The sequence below is a fragment of the Mesoplodon bidens genome (genome assembly GCF_964165515.1).
Source record: "Mesoplodon bidens genome assembly, chromosome: X".
Lineage (NCBI taxonomy): Eukaryota > Metazoa > Chordata > Mammalia > Artiodactyla > Ziphiidae > Mesoplodon > Mesoplodon bidens.
Genome location: NC_138163.1, coordinates 123,799,024 through 123,819,698, shown reverse-complemented (window position 1 = coordinate 123,819,698; position 20,675 = coordinate 123,799,024). Strand labels below are relative to the sequence as shown.

Sequence of the window (20,675 nt, the reverse complement as noted above, 5' to 3'; positions counted from 1 at the left end):
GATAAGCGACCTGGAAGACAGAATGGTGGAATTCACTGCTGCGGAACAGAATAAAGAAAAAAGAACAAAAAGAAATGAAGACAGCCTCAGAGACCTCTGGGACAACATTAAATGCAACAACATTCACATTATAGGGGTCCCAGAAGAAGAGAGAGAGAAAGGACCCGAGAAAATATATGAAGAGATTATAGTCGAAAACTTCCCTAACATGTGAAAGGAAATAGCCACCCAAGTCCAGGAAGTGCAGAGAGTCCCAGGCAGGATAAACCCAAGGAGAAACACACCGAGACACACAGTAATCAAACTGACAAAAATTAAAGATGAAGAAAAATTACTGAAAGCAACAAGGGAAAAACAACAAATACAAGGGAACTCCCATAAGGTTAACAGCTGATTTCTCAGCAAAAACTCTACAGGCTAGAAGGGAGTGGCGTGATATATTTAAAGTGACGAAAGGGAAGAACCTACAACCAAGATTACTCTACCCGGCAAGGATCTCATTCAGATTCAACTGAGAAATCAAAAGCTTTAGAGACAAGCAAAAGCTAAGAGAATTCAGCACCACCAAACCAGCTCTACAACAAATGCTAAAGGAACTTCTCTAAGTGGGAAACACAGAAGAAGGACCTACAAAAACAAACCCAATGGGCTTCCCTGGTGGCGCAGTGGTTGAGAGTCCGCCTGCCGATGCAGGGGACACGGGTTCGTGCCCCGGTCCGGGAGGATCCCACATGCCGCGGAGCGGCTGGGCCCGTGAGCCATGGCCGCTGGGCCTGCACGTCCGGAGCCTGTGCCCCGCAACGGGAGAGGCCACAGCGGTGAGAGGCCCGCATACCACAAACAAACAAACAAACAAACAAACAAAACCCGAAACAATTAAGAAAATGGTCACAGGAACACACATATCGATAATTACCTTAAACGTGAATGGATTAAATGCTCCAACCAAGAGACACAGGCTCGCGGAATGGATACAAAAACAACACCCATATATATGCTGTCTACAAGAGACCCACTTCAGACCTAGGGACTCATACAGACTGAAAGTGAGGGGGTGGAAAAAGATATTCCATGCAAATGGAAATCAAAAGAAAGCTGGAGTAGCAATACTAGTATCAGATAAAATAGACTTTAAAATAGAGAATGTTACAAGAGACAAGGAAGGACACTACATAATGATCAAGGGATCAATCCAAGAAGATGTAACAATTATAAACATATATGCACCCAACATAGGAGCACCTCAATACATAAGGCAACTGCTAACACCTATAAAAAAGGAAATTGACAGTAACACAGTAATAGTGGGGAAATTTTAACACCTCACTTACACCAATGGACAGATCATCCAGACAGAAAATTAGTAAGTAAACACAAACTTTATATGACACAGTAGACCAGATAGATTTAATTGATATTTATAGGACATTCCATCCAAAAACAGCAGATTAAATTTTCGTCTCAAGTGCGCACGGAACATTCTCCAGGTAGATCACATCTTGGGTCACAAGTCAAGCCTCAGTAAATTTAGGAAAATTGAAATCATATCAAGCATCTTTTCTGACCACAATGCTATGAGATTCGAAATCAATTACAGGGAAAAAAACGTAAAAAACACAAACATATGGGGGCTAAACAATACGTTACTAAATAACCAAGAGATCACTGAAGAAATTGAAGACGAAATCAAAAACTACCTAGAGACAAATGACAACGAAAACACGACGATCCAAAACCTATGGGATGCAGCAAAAGCAGTTCTAAGAGGGAAGTTTATAGCTATAAAAGCCTACCTCAAGAAACAAGAAAAATCTCAAATAAACAATCTAACCTTACACCTAAAGGAACTAGAGAAAGAAGAACAAACAAAACCCAAAGTGAGCAGAAGGAAAGAAATCATAAAGATCAGAGCAGAAATAAATGAAACAGAAACAAAGAAAACAATAGCAAAGATCAATAAAACTAAAAGCTGGTTCTCTGAGAGGATAAACAACATTGATAAACCATTAGTCAGACTCATCAAGAAAAAGAGGGAGAGGACTCAAATCAATAAAATTAGAAACGAAAACAGAGAAGTTACAGCAGACACCACAGAAATACAAAGCATCCTAGGAGACTACTATAAGCAACTCTATGCCAATAAAATGGACAACCTGGAAGAAATGGACAAATTCTTAGAAAGGTATAACCTTCCAAGACTGAACCAGGAACTAACAGAAAATATGAACAGACCAATCACAGTAATGAAATGGAAACTGTGATTAAAAATCTTCCAACAAACAAAAGTCCAGGACCAGATGGCTTCACAGGTGAATTCTATCAAACATTTAGAGAAGAGCTAACACCTACCCTTCTCAAACTCTTCCAAAAAATTGCAGAGGAAGGAACACACCCAAACTCATTCTATGAGGCCACCATCACCCTGATCCCAAAACCAGACAAAGATACGACAAAAAAGGAAAATTACAGACCAATACCACTGATGAATATAGATGCAAAAATTCTCAACAAAATACTAGCAAACAGAATCCAACAACACATTAAAAGGATCATACACCATGATCAAGTGGGATTTATCCCAGGGATGCAAGGATTCTTCAATATATGCAAATCAATGGGATACACCATATTAAAAAAACTGAAGGAGAAAAACCATATGATCGTCTCAACCGATGCAGAAAAAGCTGCTGACAAAATTCAACACCCATTTATGATAAAAACTCTCCAGAAAGTGGGCATAGAGGGAACTAACCTCAACATAATAAAGGCCATATACGACAAACCCACAGCAAACATCATTCTCAATGGTGAAAAACTGAAAGCATTTCCTCTAAGATCAGGAACAAGACAAGGATGTCCACTCTCACCACTATTATTCAACACAGTTTTGGAAGTCTTAGCCACGGCAATCAGAGAAGAAAAAGAAATAAAAGGAATACAAATTGGAAAAGAAGAAGTAAAACTGTCACTGTCTGCAGATGACATGATACAATACATAGAGAATCCTAAAGATGCCACCAGAAAACTACTAGAGCTAATCAATGAATCTGGTAAAGTTGCAGGATATGAAATTAATGCACAGAAATCTCTTGCATTCCTATACACTAATGATGAAAAATCTGCAAGTGAATTTAAGGAAACACTCCCATTTACCGTTGCAACAAAAAGAATAAAATACCTAGGAATAAACCTACCTAGGGAGACAAAAGACCTGTATGCAGAAAACTATAAGACACTGATGAAAGAAATTAAAGACGATAACCAACAGATGGAGAGATATACCGTGTTCTTGGATTGAAAGAATCAATATTGTGAAAATGACTATACTACCCAAAGCAATCTACAGATTCAGTGCAATCCCTATCAAATTACCAAAGGCATTTTTTACGGAACTAGAACAAAATATCTTAAAATTTGTATGGAGACACAAAAGACTCCGGATAGCCAATACAGTCTTGAGGGAAAAAAAACAGAGCTGGAGGAAACAGACTCCCTGACTTCAGACTATACTACAAAGCTACAGTAATCAAGACAATATGTTACTGGCACAAAAACAGAAACAGAGATCAATGGAACAAGATAGAAAGCCCAGAGATAAACCCACGCACCTATGGTCAACTAACCTATGACAAAGGAGGCAAGGATATACAATGGAGAAAAGACAGTCTCTTCAATAAGTGGTGCTGGGAAAACTGGACAACTACATGTAAAAGAATGAAATCAGAACACTCCCTAACACCATACACGAAAATAAACTCAAAATGGATTAAAGACCTAAATGTAAGACTGGACACTATAAAACTCTTAGAGGAAAACATAGGAAGAACACTCTTTGACATAAATCACAGCAAGATCTTTTTTGATCCACCTCCTAGAGTAATGGAAATAAAAACAAAAATAAACAAATGGGACCTAATGAAACTTCCAAGCTTTTGCACAGCAAAGGAAACCATAAACAAGATGAAAAGACAACCCTCAGAATGAGAGAAAATATTTGCAAATGAATCAACGGACAAACGATTAATCTCCAAAACATATAAACAGCTCATGCAGCTCAATATTAAAAAAACAAACAACCCAATTCAAAAACGGGCAGAAGACCTAAATAGACATTTCTCCAAAGAAGACATACAGATGGCCAAGAAGCACATGAAAAGTTGCTCAACATCAGTAATTATCAGAGAAATGCAAATCAAAACTACAATGAGGTATCACCTCACACCAGTCAGAATGGGCATCACCAGAAAGTCTACAAACAGCAAATGCTGGGGAGGGTGTGGAGAAAAGGGAACCCTCTTGCACTGTTGGTGGGAATGTAAATGGATACAGCCACTATGGAGAACAGTATGGAGGTTCCTTAAAAAATAAAAATAGAATTACCATATGATCCAGCAATCCCAGTACTGGGCATATACCCAGAGAAAACCATAATTCAAAAAGACACATGCACCCCAATGTTCATTGCAGCACTATTTACAATAGCCACGTCATGGAAGCAACCTAAATGCCCATGGACAGATGAATGGATAAAGAAGATGTGGTCCATATATACAATGGAATATTACTCAGCCATAAAAAGGGAACGAAATTGGGTCATTTGTTGAGACGTGGATGGATCTAGAGACTGTCATACAGAGTGAAGTAAGTCAGAAAGAGAAAAACAAATATCGTATATTAACGCATATACGTGGAACCTAGATAAATGGTACAGATGAACCGCTTTGCAAGGCAAGAATAGAGCCACAGATGTAGAGAACTAATGTATGGACACCAAGGGGGAAGGGGGGGCGGGGAGATGAATTGGGAGATTGGGATTGACATGTATACACTGATGTGTATAAGATTGATGAGTGGGGCCTCCCTGGTGGCGCAGTGGTTGAGAGTCCGCCTGCCGATGCAGGGGATACGGGTTCGTGCCCCGGTCTGGGAGGATCCCATATGCCGCGGAGCGGCTGGGCCCGTGAGCCATGGCCGCTGGGCCTGCGCGTCCGGAGCCTGTGCTCCGCAACGGGAGAGGCCACAACAGTGAGAGGCCCGCATACCGCAAAAAGAAAAAAAAAAAAAAAAAAAATTGATGAGTAACGAGAACCTGCTGTATAAAAAAATAAAATTAAATTAAAAAATTAAAACAAAGAAAACAGAAGGTTAACGAAAAGAAAATTCCCAAGTGTTCATTAAAGCTGTGTATTATCCTATGTTCTCTGAACCAGACTGATGCACCAAACAAGTTTTGTATGATTCTGTCTATATAAAGAGTTTCCTTTTTTCCAAATTAAAATCATATTTCTCTTTCTCTCTCAGTACTACTGAACATGTTTCCATTCTACTGCTGGGATGAGTTATTTACTGAGTCATTCTTGTCAGTTACTAGCAGTAAAATGTTTTCAAGACTTAAGTCAGTGGTCACACAGTGTAAATTCGTTTTCCAGTTACACAGGTTTTCATTGGCTTCGTTAGAAAAACATACAGCTGATGGTGACTGAGAAGTTATTACTGCCCTTCTGTTAAAGAGACAAACTGAGAGAGGGCCTGAGAGCGAGTGTGGAGCACAGGGGCCGCAGAGCCCAAGCGCGGTGCAGCCACTTCACTGCAGATGCAGCTGAAGGACAAAGAAGGGGAATTGCCAGAAAAGTAGAATATGGGACTGATGGGCCTGAAGAAAACACGCCGGATGGGTTCCTCTTGGTAAATCACAGTTCAGCTTGCCAGGCAGCAAAGCCCTCAAGAGCACATCATTCATCTAGAAGATAGACAGCGCACCTCGGCGGGCCAGCCAAGCCTCGTGGGGGAGCTGGACGCACACGGCACAGAGCCCCCCAAACCGCTTTAACCATCCGACTATGGCGAAGGGGAAAGTTGCTTACTTGGGTGTCACAGGAGAAGACGACCTCTTAGAAACGCCTGCTGGAAAATCGCATCTTCTCAGAGGGGACATGAGGCCCACGCTGGGAACGGAAGTTGTTCTCGGCCCCCTCTTCATCTTCTCCGTCTGTAGGGGACACAGAATAGGACGGCCATGGCCCATGACTGCCACTACTTCTACAATTTCTAAAAATACCCCAGATACAAGCAACGCACAGCTTTCTTTCAGAAGGAACCATACGGAGCTATACTACTTCCCACAATGGGAATCTTTGCAGAGAAGCACCAGGGGGTCATCATATTTAGGTCATTCAGTTAAAAAAAAAAAAAACAACCTCAGCCTTCAAACATAAAGACCGCCTTCTCCTTGTTATCTTACAAAAAGCTAACAATGGAACCAGACTGTGGTCCTGGACATACAGAAGCTGTAACGAGTACAAAGATATACAATCACTGTTTAAAAAAAAAAGCTATAGGTGGGTGCAAGACACTGAGCTGGGGACCCTGACAGTGTACCCAGTTTAACGGGGACTGCAACCCCTCCATCCCTCTATGTCTTCCCCACGGCCTGCCTCACGTGGGCCTCTGTGACTGGCCCACGGCAGGCAGTCTGCAACAGTGGTCCCCTTCTCTCCCTATTGTGATTTTCCACAGCAAATCCTCACGCAGCCCCCATGCCCACATACATTAGCCCCCTTCCACAGGAATCCACCCAGCAGTAAAACCCTAGGGTCTGAAATATTCACTTCTCCTGTGAGAACCTTGGGATCACACTGGATTAAAAAAATAAATATGGCGTTATAAAATAAATGCCCAGTGGTAATGTGGTGTTTAAAATGAGTCCACATGCCATTTGATGCTCCTTGCTTTAACAGGTGGAGCTCAGTTCCCTTCTCCTCAAGCGTGGGTTTGGTCTCTGTCTCTCTCTCTGAGCTCTTGCTCTAGGGGAAGCCAGCTGCCACGTTATCTGGACACTCAAGCAGCTCTCTGGAGAGGTCCATGCAGTAAGGAACTGGGGCCTCCTGCCAACAGCCATGTGAGTGAGCTGTCCTGGAAGAGCCCCAGCCAAGCTTTCTGACGACTGCAGCCCTGGCTGCCGTCCTGACCACACCCTCATGAGAGACCCTGAACCAGAAGCACCCAGCTAAGCCATCCTCAATTTCTGACCCAAAGAACCAGTGAGGTAATAAACATTGGCTTTAAGCTGCTAAGGTTTGGGGTAATTTGTTACATAGCAAGTGTAACTAACAAAATTAGTATGGCACGTATAATTTCTAAACAAATACACACAATCGGGGGTACCTGCTCAACGTCTGCCTTACTGATAGTGTTACCATGATGACAAAAATGTTTAAAGGCCACTGTTGTGGATGAAGGTTGACCTAGAACTTCAGCTCTAGTTGCCTGTAGAGGCAAGACTGGCCCAGAATCAGACATCCTTAAGCAGAGAAAGGGCACTCGGAACATTCCTTCTGACGCCCATCCTCTGGAGGACAGGCTATAAAGAGGACAAGGGCTTTAGGAATCTGTTCCAAGGCACTAAGATTTAGGAGGGTGCAAAAAGTTAACTGATTTTCAAAGGTTGGGTGCCATTTTAAACCAAGTCTGCCCCTTGAGCAGTCCCTGGAGATAGATGGAAATAGACCCCAGGTCAAGTGTGGGGAGTAATCACACTGTCAGATAAACCAGTCCCGAGGGGTGAGCGGGTATAAACCTACCGGAGAGGCCTCCGCTCCTGCAGGGGCTCCTTTCCCAGCATCTCCTACGCCAGATGTAGATGCCGTCTTCTTCTTCTCGGCATTTCGAGTGGGAGAAGACTTGTAGGAAGATTTAAGGGGGCCAGCAGGAGCTACACGAGGACAGGCATGGGATACTAGAGAGTTACAGTATAAAACCCAGAGACACCGGGAGCATAGACGGAAAAAGTAGGGGGAAACAGAGGGTTGGGAAGAACACCACATTTCTGTTAAAATGTGATGCAGGCAATCCACATTCTCAAAATACCACCACACTTTTTCTAGTGTACACAGAATAGACCGTATCTTAAAAGACCCCCATACTCAATGCTCAAGGGTCCAGTTCATTTCAGGAGTTCAAAATCTGGGCTTGGGAGCCAGATGGACCGAGCACCATCACCTAATAGCTGGATCACCTTGGGTAGGTGACTTAACCTCTCTAAATGTCAATTTCCTTGTACAGGAGAGAGTTAACGTAGCAGACCTGACTGCTGTCCTTGGAAGGGCCTGTTCACAAGGTTGACCCCTGTAAGCATCTGGAAACTTGGATTTCAGGAGGGTTCTCACCATAAACTGATGAGTAGCTCACTGTGCCTAAGCTGCCTGTACAAACAACATGACTGATCTTGCTTTCTTGTCCTAAGTCTGGAATGTGGTATGTGCCTGGCAGGGGGTGCCTACGTGACCAGCGCTGGGCGCTGAGTCTCTAACGAGCCTCCCTGGTTGGCAACATTTCACGCATGTTGTCGCAGCTCGTTGCTGGGGGACTCAGGCACATCCTGTGTGACTCCACTGGGAGGGGACTCTTGGAAAGCTGCACCTGGTGTCCTCTGGACTTGCCCGTGCGCCAATTCCCCGTGCTGATTGTGCTGTGCAGCCTTCCGCTGGGACATCTCAGCTACGAGTGCCACCACACGCTGAGTCCTCTGAGTCCTCCTAGCGAATCACTGAACCTGGGGTGGTCTTGGGGACCCCTGACACAATTGGTGTCAGAAGCAGGAATCGTGAGAAAGACCCTGATTCCCTGATGTATAGTAAAAGCATTGTTTGGTAAAAGGAAGGAGAAAGGGGTGGAGGATGATGACCCATTGATGCCTGGTGGCTATGGAGCCCCCCACCAGAGGAAACCACAGCCGAGCTGCTGTCTGTTGCGAAAGGTGAAATACCTATGGAATCTGAAGATGACCCGTGGAACTCCAAGTGCTGGCTTGCTCGATCCTCTGGCTGCTTTTGGCCATGCTGGCTTAAGTGAGAGAAAGACTGCAGCCCAGGTGATGCCTTTAGTTTTCACTTTCTCCTCCAAGTGGAAGTGGGACACAACCTCCTTGCTATTTACCACCAGTGGTTTGGCTGGAATTTAAATTCTGAGTAGTGGAAGTGAGAGAAAGACTGCAGCCCAGGTGATGCCTTTAGTTTTCACTTTCTCCTCCAAGTGGAAGTGGGACACAACCTCCTTGCTATTTACCACCAGTGGTTTGGCTGGAATTTAAATTCTGAGTAGTGCAACCAGAACAAGTCTCCAGACCTGGTGATTTTTGCATAATGTAGCCTCTGGGAAAAGGGAGTTGTAAAAAAAGAGGCAATCTCCAGACAGAAACACACTTTTGAAGTTTTAAAAATCAACCCGGGGGCTTCCCTGGTGGTGCAGTGGTTGAGAGTCCGCCTGCCTATGCAGGAGACACGGGTTCGTGCCCCGGTCCAGGAAGATCCCACATGCCGCGGAGCGGCTGGGCCCGTGAGCCATGGCTGCTGAGCCTGCGCGTCCGAAGCCTGTGCTCCGCAACGGGAGAGGCCACAACAGTGAGAGGCCCGCGTACAGAAAAAAAAAAAAAAAAATTCAACCCGGAACCACTGTAGATACAGAACACCCCTCCGTGGGGCCCTACCCTGAGAAAACATCACAGATGCTGGCTGGACCATCCGGGTCACAGACAAATGCACACAGGAAAGGGCTCGTTCTCTGATGGGACCATCCAACACGGAGCTGCTGGTGGGCTCTCGACTTCTGATGTGGAGCCTGACTGCATTTCTAACTTGTAACTCCTGCCAGAGCTGCAAGCTGGGAAAGGGCACTCAAGGGAGTGTGACCCCTCCGTCCACCCCGATGAGCAGGCTCGACCCCCTCTGGGGGATGCAGCACTGCTGATGAGACAAGACGTCTGGTGTTTGACTTTCCAGATTGGCTACGGTTTGTTAACAACGGACCGAGAGCCTGACTCTACTTCCCTTGCCCTTCTCCTGCTACGCACACCTCAGAAAGGCAACTTGTTCAATGCACCTGTCCCTGAAAAGGGACTGATCTTTTCTAGGCTGCTCACTGGATAAATGAAGAGGATGGAAGAGATGGGGGGTGATGCAAACCTATTTTTAAAATTTTTGAAAATTCAGGATTTTGTCCCAGTTTCTGAGCATGACGTGTCATTCTGCTTAAGTTGGACACATTTTTAAAAAAATAAAAATGCTCTTGTCCTTCTTGCATGCAACCCTTCCAGATGAAAGGTCCATGTTAGAGTAGAGGATGACTGAGAAAATGTAAAGTTGTGATTATTGAAAGGGGCATGCCGATAACAATGGAGAAAAACAACAAAACCCAGCCTCACTGGAGTGGTGCAGGGGAGGGCCAGGGGAGGGGCATTCACGATCTTTCTCTTCCAGAACTGTTTCTGGGAACTCTCCCCTCTTGCTGAAGGAAAACCACACTGCCTTTGCAAGCTGCTGCCAGCGAGCTTCAGATTCACACGGATTGCAGGTGACAGTGTGACCGTGAGAGAGCAGGGGCAGGCCAGCTCCTGCGCAGTCCCCGCTCAACACCTCCACACGCAGTCCACGCTCGGCCGGAGATGAAGCCAGTGTCGCTCGCAGAACTGTCTGGAATGGACCACCTCAGGCAGTGCCTCTGAAAGCAAGGACTGAGAGCTGGGGGCCCTGTGAGCCTGGACTGCCTGCGCAACGCACGTCCTGCGTGGGGTGCCCGAACATCATAAAGTCTGTTTCCAGGGGACACGTGTGCTCTCGGGGACTGTACTTGTACCATCACGACACTGCCTCAGCCCTGGATGGCTCTGGGTCAGCTTCATCTTACTGCCCAGCGCTGGCTGGGCCTGAATTGATGCCTCAGGCCAGGTAGAAGAGGTTCATATGGAAACTTACAGAGGAAGCCAGCTGGCTTTCTAAGACAGACCTTGATGGTGACTGGTCTGTGTCTTAACTGTCTAAGTCCAGCACCCCTACATGGCATAAGTGAGATCCACACGGTAGGTTGGCCTCAGCCTGCTATACGAGCTCCTATTGATAATAATTCTGCTGTAAAGACACCGTGGCCAAGGACCAAGGGGGTGACCTGTGCAGAGAAGAACAGAAAAAACACAGCAGGCCTAACTGCAGGCTTTCCCTGGAAAGGCCTGCTTAGCACGCTGGCCCCGGCATTGGGGAACTTGGATTTGGGCAGAGTTCCCACAGTTAACTGGTAAGACTGGCTCGCTGTGCCTAACCTGTTTGTACAAACAGCATGACTTACGCTGAACACCTGCTTTCCTTCTGAGTTTGGAATTTGGGTACGTGCCTGGCAGGGGGTGCCCACGTGACCAGCCCCCACTAAAAACTCTGGGCACTGAGTTTCTAATGGGCTTCTGTGGTTGGCAACACTTCATCCATGTACTAATTCATTGCTGGGGGAACGTGTCCTGCGTGACTCCACTGGGAGCGGACGCCGCGAGCCTGTGCCCGGTCTTCCCTGGACTTGGTTCCATGTACCCTTTCCCTTCACTGATTTTGCTCTGTAGCTTTTCGCTGTAATAAATCATAGCTCTGAGCCCTCCTAGAGAATCATCGAGCCTGGGAGTGGTCCTCCTGACACATTTCTCCTTCTCAAGATGGGGATACTTCCTACTTCCCAGGAATTTTGTGTTTATTTGTTTGAGATAGAATTCATATACCATAAAGGTGTACAGTTTAGTGGGTTTTAGCATATTTACAAGGCTGTGCAACCATAACTACAGTCTAATTCCAGAACATTTTCAACAAAAGAAACCCTGAGCCCATTAGGCACTCACTCCTCTTCCCCCTCCCCTGGTCCCTAGTAACCACCTATTTACTGTCTCTCTGGATTTGTCTATTCCAGACATTTCATTAAAATGGAATCATAAAACTTGTGGCATTTTCTGCCTGGCTTCTTTCACTGAACATGTTTTCAAGGTTCATCGTGTAGCATGTATCAGTAATTCATTCTTTTTTATAGCTGAATAATATTCCACTTTATGGATAAACACATTTTGTTTATCCATTCATCTGTTGTTGGATATCTGGGTTGTTTCCACATTGTGGCTAATCTGAATAATGCTGCTGAGAATACCTGTACACTTCATTGTGTATGTTTTCAATTTCCTTGACTCTGTACCAAAGAGTAGAATTGCTGGTTCATGTGGTAACTAACATTTTGAAAAACCTGTCAGACTACTTTCCAAAGCAGCTGCACATTTTACATTCCCACCAGCAGTGTATAAAGGTTACAATTTCTCCCACATCCTCACCAATACATATTACAGTTGACTCTTGAACAACACAGGTTTGAACCGCATGGGTCCACTTACACGCAGATTTTATTCAGTAGTAAATACTACGGTACTATTTGTGGCTGGTTGAATCTGCGGATAGGGAACCAAGTATACAGAGGGCTGATTATAAAGTTAAAGGCAGATTTTTGACTGAGGCGGGCTGGTACCCCCAACCCCTAAATTGTTCAAGAGTCAACTGTATTATCCTTTTTTCTTTGAATTTTAGCCATCCTAGTAGTGGGAAGTAGTATCTCATTATGGTTTTGATTTGCATTTCCCTAATGACTAAGGATGTTCAGCATCTTGTCATGTGCTTATTGGCCATTTGTATATATTCTCTGCAGAAACAGCACAACTACTTGGAAACAGATAGAACTAGGTAGAGGACAATATGTCATTTATGTGTTATCTCACTGAATACACTATATCTTGGGAACTGACACAGAGACCAGACGTGCCCTAATGTGGACACGGCATTACTCACTTGCAAAACTCACAGGGAACACCAGTGCGCATTTTTTTTTTTTTTTTTAGTCCCCATTAAACTTGCCATGATGGTTTGATCTGCTTTGGTCAAGGAAGGGCTTTGACGGTGTGGCCCACTGTTTCTTGGACTTCAGTGTGCAGGTCTGGCGGGGCCTGAGAGTCCACCCTCCTACATGCTCCCAGGTAATACCAATGCTGTTGGTCCATGGACCACCCCTTGAGTAGTGAGGCTCTAGATACCTGTTCTGACTGTGTCCATCATTGTGCTATCTCATTTAATCCTCATGACAATTTAAAATAACTCCACTTTAGAGATGAGGAAACTGAGGCTTAGAGAGGGTAATTAACTCACCCAAAGTGGTAACAGCTAGTGAGCGGTAGAGCTGATTATGGGACTTCTGAGATTGCAGTTTATAGGCTATTTTACCAAACCGTCTATTTTAAAAAGTCTACTAACCGCCATAACTCATGAGATGGATTTTTTCCCCTAATCCACACGCCCTCACTCATAAAATAATTTACTCACCTCTGTGACACTTCAAAGAAAAGAAATATAGCAACAATAAAACACTGGTGGGTAGAAAAAGTTATTAACCATAGAAGACATTTCATGAAGCCAACAAATGTGAAGCAAGATACAAAACTTCAGGAATAACTCAAAGGCCAACCAATACCATTTGGGGCATTTCCCTCAGTGTCACCAGCTTGGCCTCTTTTACCTGAGTAACTGGCCTGCTCAGAGAGCATGAGTGCACTTCTGCTTCTGGCTAAAGAAGCCTGTGTGGGTGTCAACAGTCGCATAACAAGAAAGGTTTCCATGGGACTAAGGTGCGTGCGATGAGCTGAGGGACGGAATCAAATGAAAATTTTAAAAAGCAAAATTAAAACAAAACAAAATAAAATGCCTAAAACAACACAGTGCATGATGCAAATCAACTTTTGGGTGGCAGAACGAATGTGGAAAGAAAAAATATTGTAGCAAAGGATGGCTTCGGAGCTTGTCATAGTAAAAGAAAACAGACGCTGTGTCATTTAGAGCTTGGGAGAGTGTGTTACTTCTCTTGGGGTGCCAGAATTCATTCAACATGCTATTACGGAATTAGAGTATCACCTGTATCACCCGAAGAGAATTAGCCCATATTCCAAGATGTCATATGGACTCAAGAAACCATTTACTCACCAAGTAGATCTAACATTGGAAAAAAAGATTACTCCTACAAAACACTTGTTTTAGGCCCTCTGTTAGGAAATATTTCATAACACACTGATTTTGTTAATGTAGAAATATGCATCCTTTCATACTTTTCCCACGCAAGTAAGGGCAAAAATTAAATAAGAAACATTAAAAAAAGCCAACTAATTATCAGCTTTAATGGAAGTAGTAGTATCCATAATCTAAAATTCAGTGACTGAAATGTTATTTGGATGGTTTCGGAACATATTATATGATAATGGATTAACTTTTCAATGACTTCGTCTTCTTTGGGTATCCACTAGCCAGTAAATGGCTTGGGAATTTCAAATTTTCAATTAATAATCCACAAGCAGACAATTCAGTTGCCAACAATATATAATAACATACTGATTATCTATACACATTAATCAATGCAAATATGAATTTAACATCAACTTGTAACCATATGAATTAATGAAAACCTATGGGATAGACTCACAAATGGAACAGCTATACAGAATTAAAAGCATGCAGATGTTTTCTCATCCAGCTCCTAGTTAATTCAGGGTTTCCACCGCTTACCCATGAACTGCATCACAGAGCGTCAACACTGACACTTATGGGGTCTCTGACACACATGACAGACCTCTGTGCTGGAGGTGCAAGGTCAAAGCCAGTGGAAAAAGACCAGGAACGCACACTGGCCTCTTCAGAGTCACAAACATCCTCCTGCTCGCCCCCTGGGGATGACTCGATGTGTTAACTCCACTGGCACCTGACACTTCTTCAGTGATGCTTTAAGATATGCATTTAATGCATGGAGAGCTTCCCTCCCTTCCTTAACCTACAAACTCTGAAAGGTAGCAATTCAGACTTTTAGTGCCTTCTCTGAGCCTCCATTAGAACACGGGTGATTTTATATCTGTTCAGTTTCTGGAACTGGCACCCGTCCTATACATACCATCTCTCACCTCAAAACAGAGCGCCAGAAAAGGCCATCCATCCTTTTGCCCTTTTAAAGATTTCATATTAGTTCTGAACTTCTGTTTTCAAAAGAGAAACGGGCAGGCTTACAAACCACAGACAAGAGCAGAACCCCATTTTTTTCACACATCTAAGTCTCCCACGTACCTCTGCCTCAACAATCCCGCTGTTTCTGGCTAATCGACAATATCGCACCAATAACTGGGCAGTTACTTTTTTAACAGTCACATCTGCCCACTGGTCAATTAACCCCAGGCCAGGATAACGTCTACATGCACTGTGGAAAATGGAAGTCTCTTTCAGACTGGGAGCATAGCATTAACTCCTGTCCCTATTCAACAATGACCTGGTTGTGAAGAGCGCATTGCCACTTTCCAAAGTCCCATTAGTGAGGCCCTGGGGCTCCCACACACAGATCGCAAGGCTAGGAGAATGGGGCTATTTGCAGAAGGCTCAAGAGGGGCTCTCCCAAAGACCGACGTTAACACGCTCACACTAGAAAGAAGAAAACTGGAGAGACCAGGTCTACACGTTCACTTGCCTCGGTCTGGGGAATAGGACATTGTCGCGGTGGATGAAGACAGGCGCTTACTCATGGGAGGCTCCGTCTGCTTTGGCAAATTCATGGTTGATGTTGAAAGTTTGTCACATGCTGCAGAGAAATGCATTAAAGACATTGGTATTCACACCACTCTAGACTAAGAAACACATTTCCCAAAGTGTTCTTCCTGTCCTCATCCACACGCCTCCAAAACCACCGTGGCACAGCACACTGCTTCCAGCTCCCTGCCCTGCACTTGGCACATCTGGGAATGCCCGGGCCACAGCAGCCATCCATCTGAAGCAAGTTCTTCTCTTCTATTGCTCAACTTTGTATTTCTCTTTGATTCCAAATGTTCAGCCTCACTCAACTGTTCAACTAAAGCCATGCTAATCCCACCAGCCAACCCTTTCCTTGTGTCCAGGGACTTTTAAGTAAATTCAGACCACACATAAACAAAACCAACCTGGACCCAGAGACAAAGCACCACTGCAAAATGTTCTACGATCTGACTGAGACTGGGTGAGCTAAAACCGGACTTTTTCTGAGGTTATCTAGAGCTCAGGTTGCAGAGAGAAGTAATTTGTAAAGCAAGGAGCTGTATTTAAAGCAGAACAACCTGCAGCAGTTGGTTTCTTCCTTTTATCAAGAGATGGGGTCACAATGGCCCTTTCTCAAAGGCTATGACTGTTTATGGTTAGGATTTTAAAATGTGGTCCTGGGTTTGGTACTCTTAATTTCCCACCGTTATTTCAGACGGGCTTCTAAATGAAACGACTGCAGCAACCCGAGAGGTGCTGACAGTGCCAGACAAGCCATGACCGAGCTTGAGGCAAAAGGAAAGATGTGTGGTCCCAGCTCTAAAGGAAGCAAGCTCATCAACAATATTTTCAAAACCTACTCTTCTACTCATCTTGTTTTCAAATGAGAGAAGTGTCATGTTTGACAATTTCTCCTGACCAAGTGATGACCCTCAATAATTTTTAAATAACTTAGACTGAAGTAAAATTATAATACAGTCTGTTTGGGTATAAATAAAATATTTAAACTTAAAATGGTACGAGTTTTCACATACCTACTTTTCAATGTTTCAGTCTGAGTATTTTAATGTTCTGGGAAAAATAACCATTAGAAAGTACATAAAACCATATCTCTAGGGGTACACATTTCCCCTTTTGCCTCAGGCTCCGATATGGCTCAGCATGCTACTGGTCTTTGCAAATTCGATATTTTGTTCATCATAGATTGTTCTTCATTAATTTTGATTAAAATATTCTTTTATCTTGATTCCTGAGATTTCTGCCAATCCCTTAAACTAAGTGCTCCAGTCGAGTACCACACTCACCTCACCCTGTCCCAGGGCCCTGGGTACGATTCCCAAGGTGTCATTATCAACTCTACCTGCCCCTCTCTGTTGGGGAAAGGCCAGTGCCCATATGACAGTGAACGTGGCCCAGGCGGCAAAGTCTCTGCTACTCAACAACACCAATAAAAATTATTCTTTGTCAAAGAAATGCTGGAGACCAAGGACATTTATTCCTACTGCTATAATTTGACCTTCTGGCTGGCTGGGAAATATTGTATCCCTTTTACATCTTGTTTTTTCTTTACTAGTCAAAGATGAGTTGAACTTCTAAAGTCCCTATTAAATGGGAGCAAGGTTTTGCTAGTTCTATTCTTGACCTAGACCCTAAGAATTTCGCAGGCCTGTATACAAAACAGAGAGCCTATTAGAGAGAGGAAATCAAGAACAAAACCAATTTATCTCCTTGTTTGGATTCACAGTGTTAGTACTGGTAAACTCAAACACCTCTCCAGGAATCCATCACATTAATACCCAAAACTCCGTGTAATTATAGGTTCTGGTAGCCAGAAGTGATTGAAATACCCTACTACTTAATGCCTAAAAACCAATAATACATGAGAGCGTTGAAGATCTAAATGCACAGAAGTCAAACACTGACAAGATTTTCAAGGCAGAAGTTAGTGAGCTAAGGATGAAATGTCTCCAGGGTACTAGGATGTAAGGCATGCACGCTCCACGATGACGAACAAAGAAATATGGGCATGTCATTCACTTTCTCGAAAAAAGTTCTAAGGGGTCAGACTAAGAAATCAATTGTAAAAGTGCTTGAGACAGACACAGTGATGGAGGAGGGTGACCGGGACAGTCATCACAAAATGCCATGGCACAGTGATGCTCAGATATACCGTTGGTGGACTCAGCAGCGGCGGCAGTGGTCCCTGGGTCCGGAGGGAGGGTGCTGGCTGCTAAACCTAGAGGAGGGGGTGGGGTATTTCCTGATTCACCTACACAGCAAAAAACAAAAATCAGAGCAAAGACAGGTAAAAGAAAAAAGTCCCAATTTCTGGTTGACTCTAGTTTCTATTAGGAAATTAGAAAAAGTAACTGAGAGGGGTTGTTGACGTCTCAAAAAAAAAAAAAAAAGAAAAGAAAAGTATATTCACTGACAAAAGATTAAAAGCACAATACAGCAAAGTCAAGAAACTGTACCACTCATGTAAACCCATTTGCTCTCAGAAAGAGCTGGTATACAGCTCCTGCATAACAGAATGGCAGACACAGAAAAGACACTAAAAAGAGGGCAAAACCACCCAGGGACTAGTAACAATCCATACATTAAACATTTGAAAATTTAAAGATGAGTAGGAACTGGATAATGAAATAAATAAGTCACCTTAAAACAAAACTGAAAGAGCAACAAAAATAAATAATGTGGAGGGAAGAACCCCAGCCCCTTTTAGGGGGTTACTGCTGCTCAGCCTTTCCCCGTCATGCTGCAGCCATGACTGAGCCTATTGTCACTGACCTTCCCTGAAATTAGGTTACCTCTGGGCTTGCTAGGTGGATCCGGTTAACCAGGCTCTACATTCATTTTCTTTGTTTTTCTTTTGTTTTACCTCAAAGCCCAGTTACTGTATCAACTGCTGTTTGTGAGCAAGAAGAATGAACAGATCCCCTTCGCAAGAAATGCATACACAGGAAGCTTGGCAGCTTTAAACATCACATCCAAAAAAGGTACCTGCAGATCGGTACAAAGCATCCCCCAGATCCTGCCGGTGCCAGTCTGCCCGTGATCTCCCTCCTGCCCCAAGATCTCCTCACCGGGCCCTGCGATGCAGGGACAGACCTTCACTCACCATCGCGTCCTCCGGGCGCCGCGGCCAGTGATGCTCCCCACGAGCACTTCTTCTTCAGCTCCAGCTGCTGCGTGCGCTCCAGGGACCTGCGCATCATCGCCTCCAGCCGCTCCTGCCCAGTTCACGCAAGAGAGAGCAAGATTAACCACCCAGCCCCGCGGCACTGCTGCACCTCCGCGCAGGGGATGAGTCACCAGACAGGGCTCTCTGCTTAGCATCCAAAACCCAGGCACTTGTGCTCTCCCCACCACGCCAGCGCCTTCTTAGTGGGCGGAGAGTAAACAAGGCGGCTAGTGCTGGCTCCCAGCCCCAGCACCTCTTCTCTCCCAGGGGAGAGGCTGCTGCTGCAGCCAGGCCTTGATTTGTTTAAGAATAATGCCAGACAAGCATTAACTCCTTGAGGCCTGTCCCATCCAGTAGAACTGGAATTTTGTTCTAGAACCAACTCTCTTGTTGACAAGCATCAAGGACTATGATTTGAGTAAACTGAAATATAATTTGAATTTTAATAGCCTTAAGCATAACTTTTTGGGGGGATACACCATGACTTTGAAGTCCATTTTTTGTTTGTTTGTGTGTTTGTTTGTTTGTTTTTTGTGGTACACGGGCCTCTCACCGTTGTGGGCTCTCCTGCTGCGGAGCACAGGCTCCGGACGTGCAGGCTCAGCGGCCATGGCTCACGGGCCCAGCTGCTCCGCGGCACGTGGGATCTTCCCGGACCGGGGCACGAACCCGTGCCCCCTGCATCGGCAGGCGGACTCTCAACCACTGCGCCACCAGGGAAGCCCTGAAGTCCATTTTGCAAAGTCCCATTTTCCTCTTAGAACTTCTTAAAGGGGAATTAATTGTTCTCTACGTTATAACACTTTTCTGCTACGTAGTATCTGGGGATAATACTGCATATTTCAAAATTCAAGAGACAAAAGTAGAGAAACTTCTGTCCACAAAATCAAGCATCTATGCATTCTCAGAGCTAGACGCGGCGGGCGGGGGCGGGGAGGGAGGAAGAACTAAACAGTTTTTAGCCAGAAGAGAAAAACAACCAGGCTTCTCCCCTAACAGGGCATTTATGAAAAGCACTCCCCTGTATTAACCAAACTGTTCTTTTCATAAAGTTGGGCCTGACTGCTGGCAAGTCTTTCCCTGGCACTGCAATGACACTGCAAATACCAAATCCACTCCCTGCCTCCACTGGAGAAGGCCCACAGGGTAAGTGGTTACATGGACACCTTTTCACCCTCATAAAACCCCACCCTGAGGTGCTCCAGGAACTGGGCTAATCCTAGCCCAACTTCAAAACAACAAGATACTATTTTCTCATGGCTTAAATAAACAAGCAAGCAAAATTAATTTAGGGCAGCACCAACTGAGTGACCGTGACTTAAGGATCGGGGAAAGGCTCCTTTATTTCACTCACTAGAAACACAGAAAGGTCACTTAGGAGGTGCCTGGATCTATCCCTTTTGTCCATACCAGAGGGATGAGATGAGCATTCTCCACATCTCAGCCTCCTCTGCATAATTTTTCCTCTGAATAGCACTTTGCTAAAAGACAGCTTCTCCAGGGACCTGTGAGCAGAAAGGGGATTTCTTTCCTCCTGTAAGTCTCAGATTTGTATTTGCTATTAACTGCGCTCTAGTTTTTGGCTGAGACTCTGCAATCATGAGTGTGCATTTCCTGGCAGAATCCTGTTCTCAAGACCCTGGCCCATTAAATTCTGACAGCCAGCCTCAGCGGTTTGTCTGAGAAAAGATGAGGGCTTGGAGGCACTAGAGCTTCTTGACTATTTGAGGACTGAAGTCTGATCACTGAAGACTGGGGCTCAATAGTATTCCTTTATATGGATTTAACATCAATTATTTAACCAATGACCTGATTTTTTTATATCTTTATTGTAGTATAATTGCTTAACAATGTTGCATTAGCTTCTGCTGTACAACAAAGTGAATCAGCTATACGTATACATATATCCCCATATCCCCTCCCTCCCACCAATGACCTAATTTAAGTGTTGAAATCTTTCACCTCAGACTGGATTTAGTATTGAGTGGGTTATGGGAGATTGCCTACATGCCAGAAAGATCTCACATGACAGTCCTTGGGCTTCCCTGGTGGCGCAGTGGTTGAGAGTCTGCCTGCCGATGCAGGGGACACGGGTTCGTGCCCCGGTCCGGGAA

The 20,675-nt window shown here is 44.5% G+C and overlaps 1 protein-coding gene across 1 annotated transcript in view; it reads right to left on the bottom strand.

Moving 5' to 3' along the window:
- The window catches only part of MAP7D2 (MAP7 domain containing 2), a 112,738-nt gene that overhangs the window by 29,904 nt on the left and 62,159 nt on the right, over window positions 1-20,675 (bottom strand). Inside the window, exons 4-8 of the mRNA XM_081222475.1 lie at window positions 18,499-18,610; window positions 15,337-15,447; window positions 13,357-13,479; window positions 7,581-7,711; window positions 5,865-5,989 (exon numbers count right to left, since the gene is read on the bottom strand). Coding sequence (XP_081078601.1) covers window positions 5,865-5,989; window positions 7,581-7,711; window positions 13,357-13,479; window positions 15,337-15,447; window positions 18,499-18,610 — 602 coding nt within the window. The remainder of the gene's footprint in view (window positions 1-5,864; window positions 5,990-7,580; window positions 7,712-13,356; window positions 13,480-15,336; window positions 15,448-18,498; window positions 18,611-20,675) is intronic.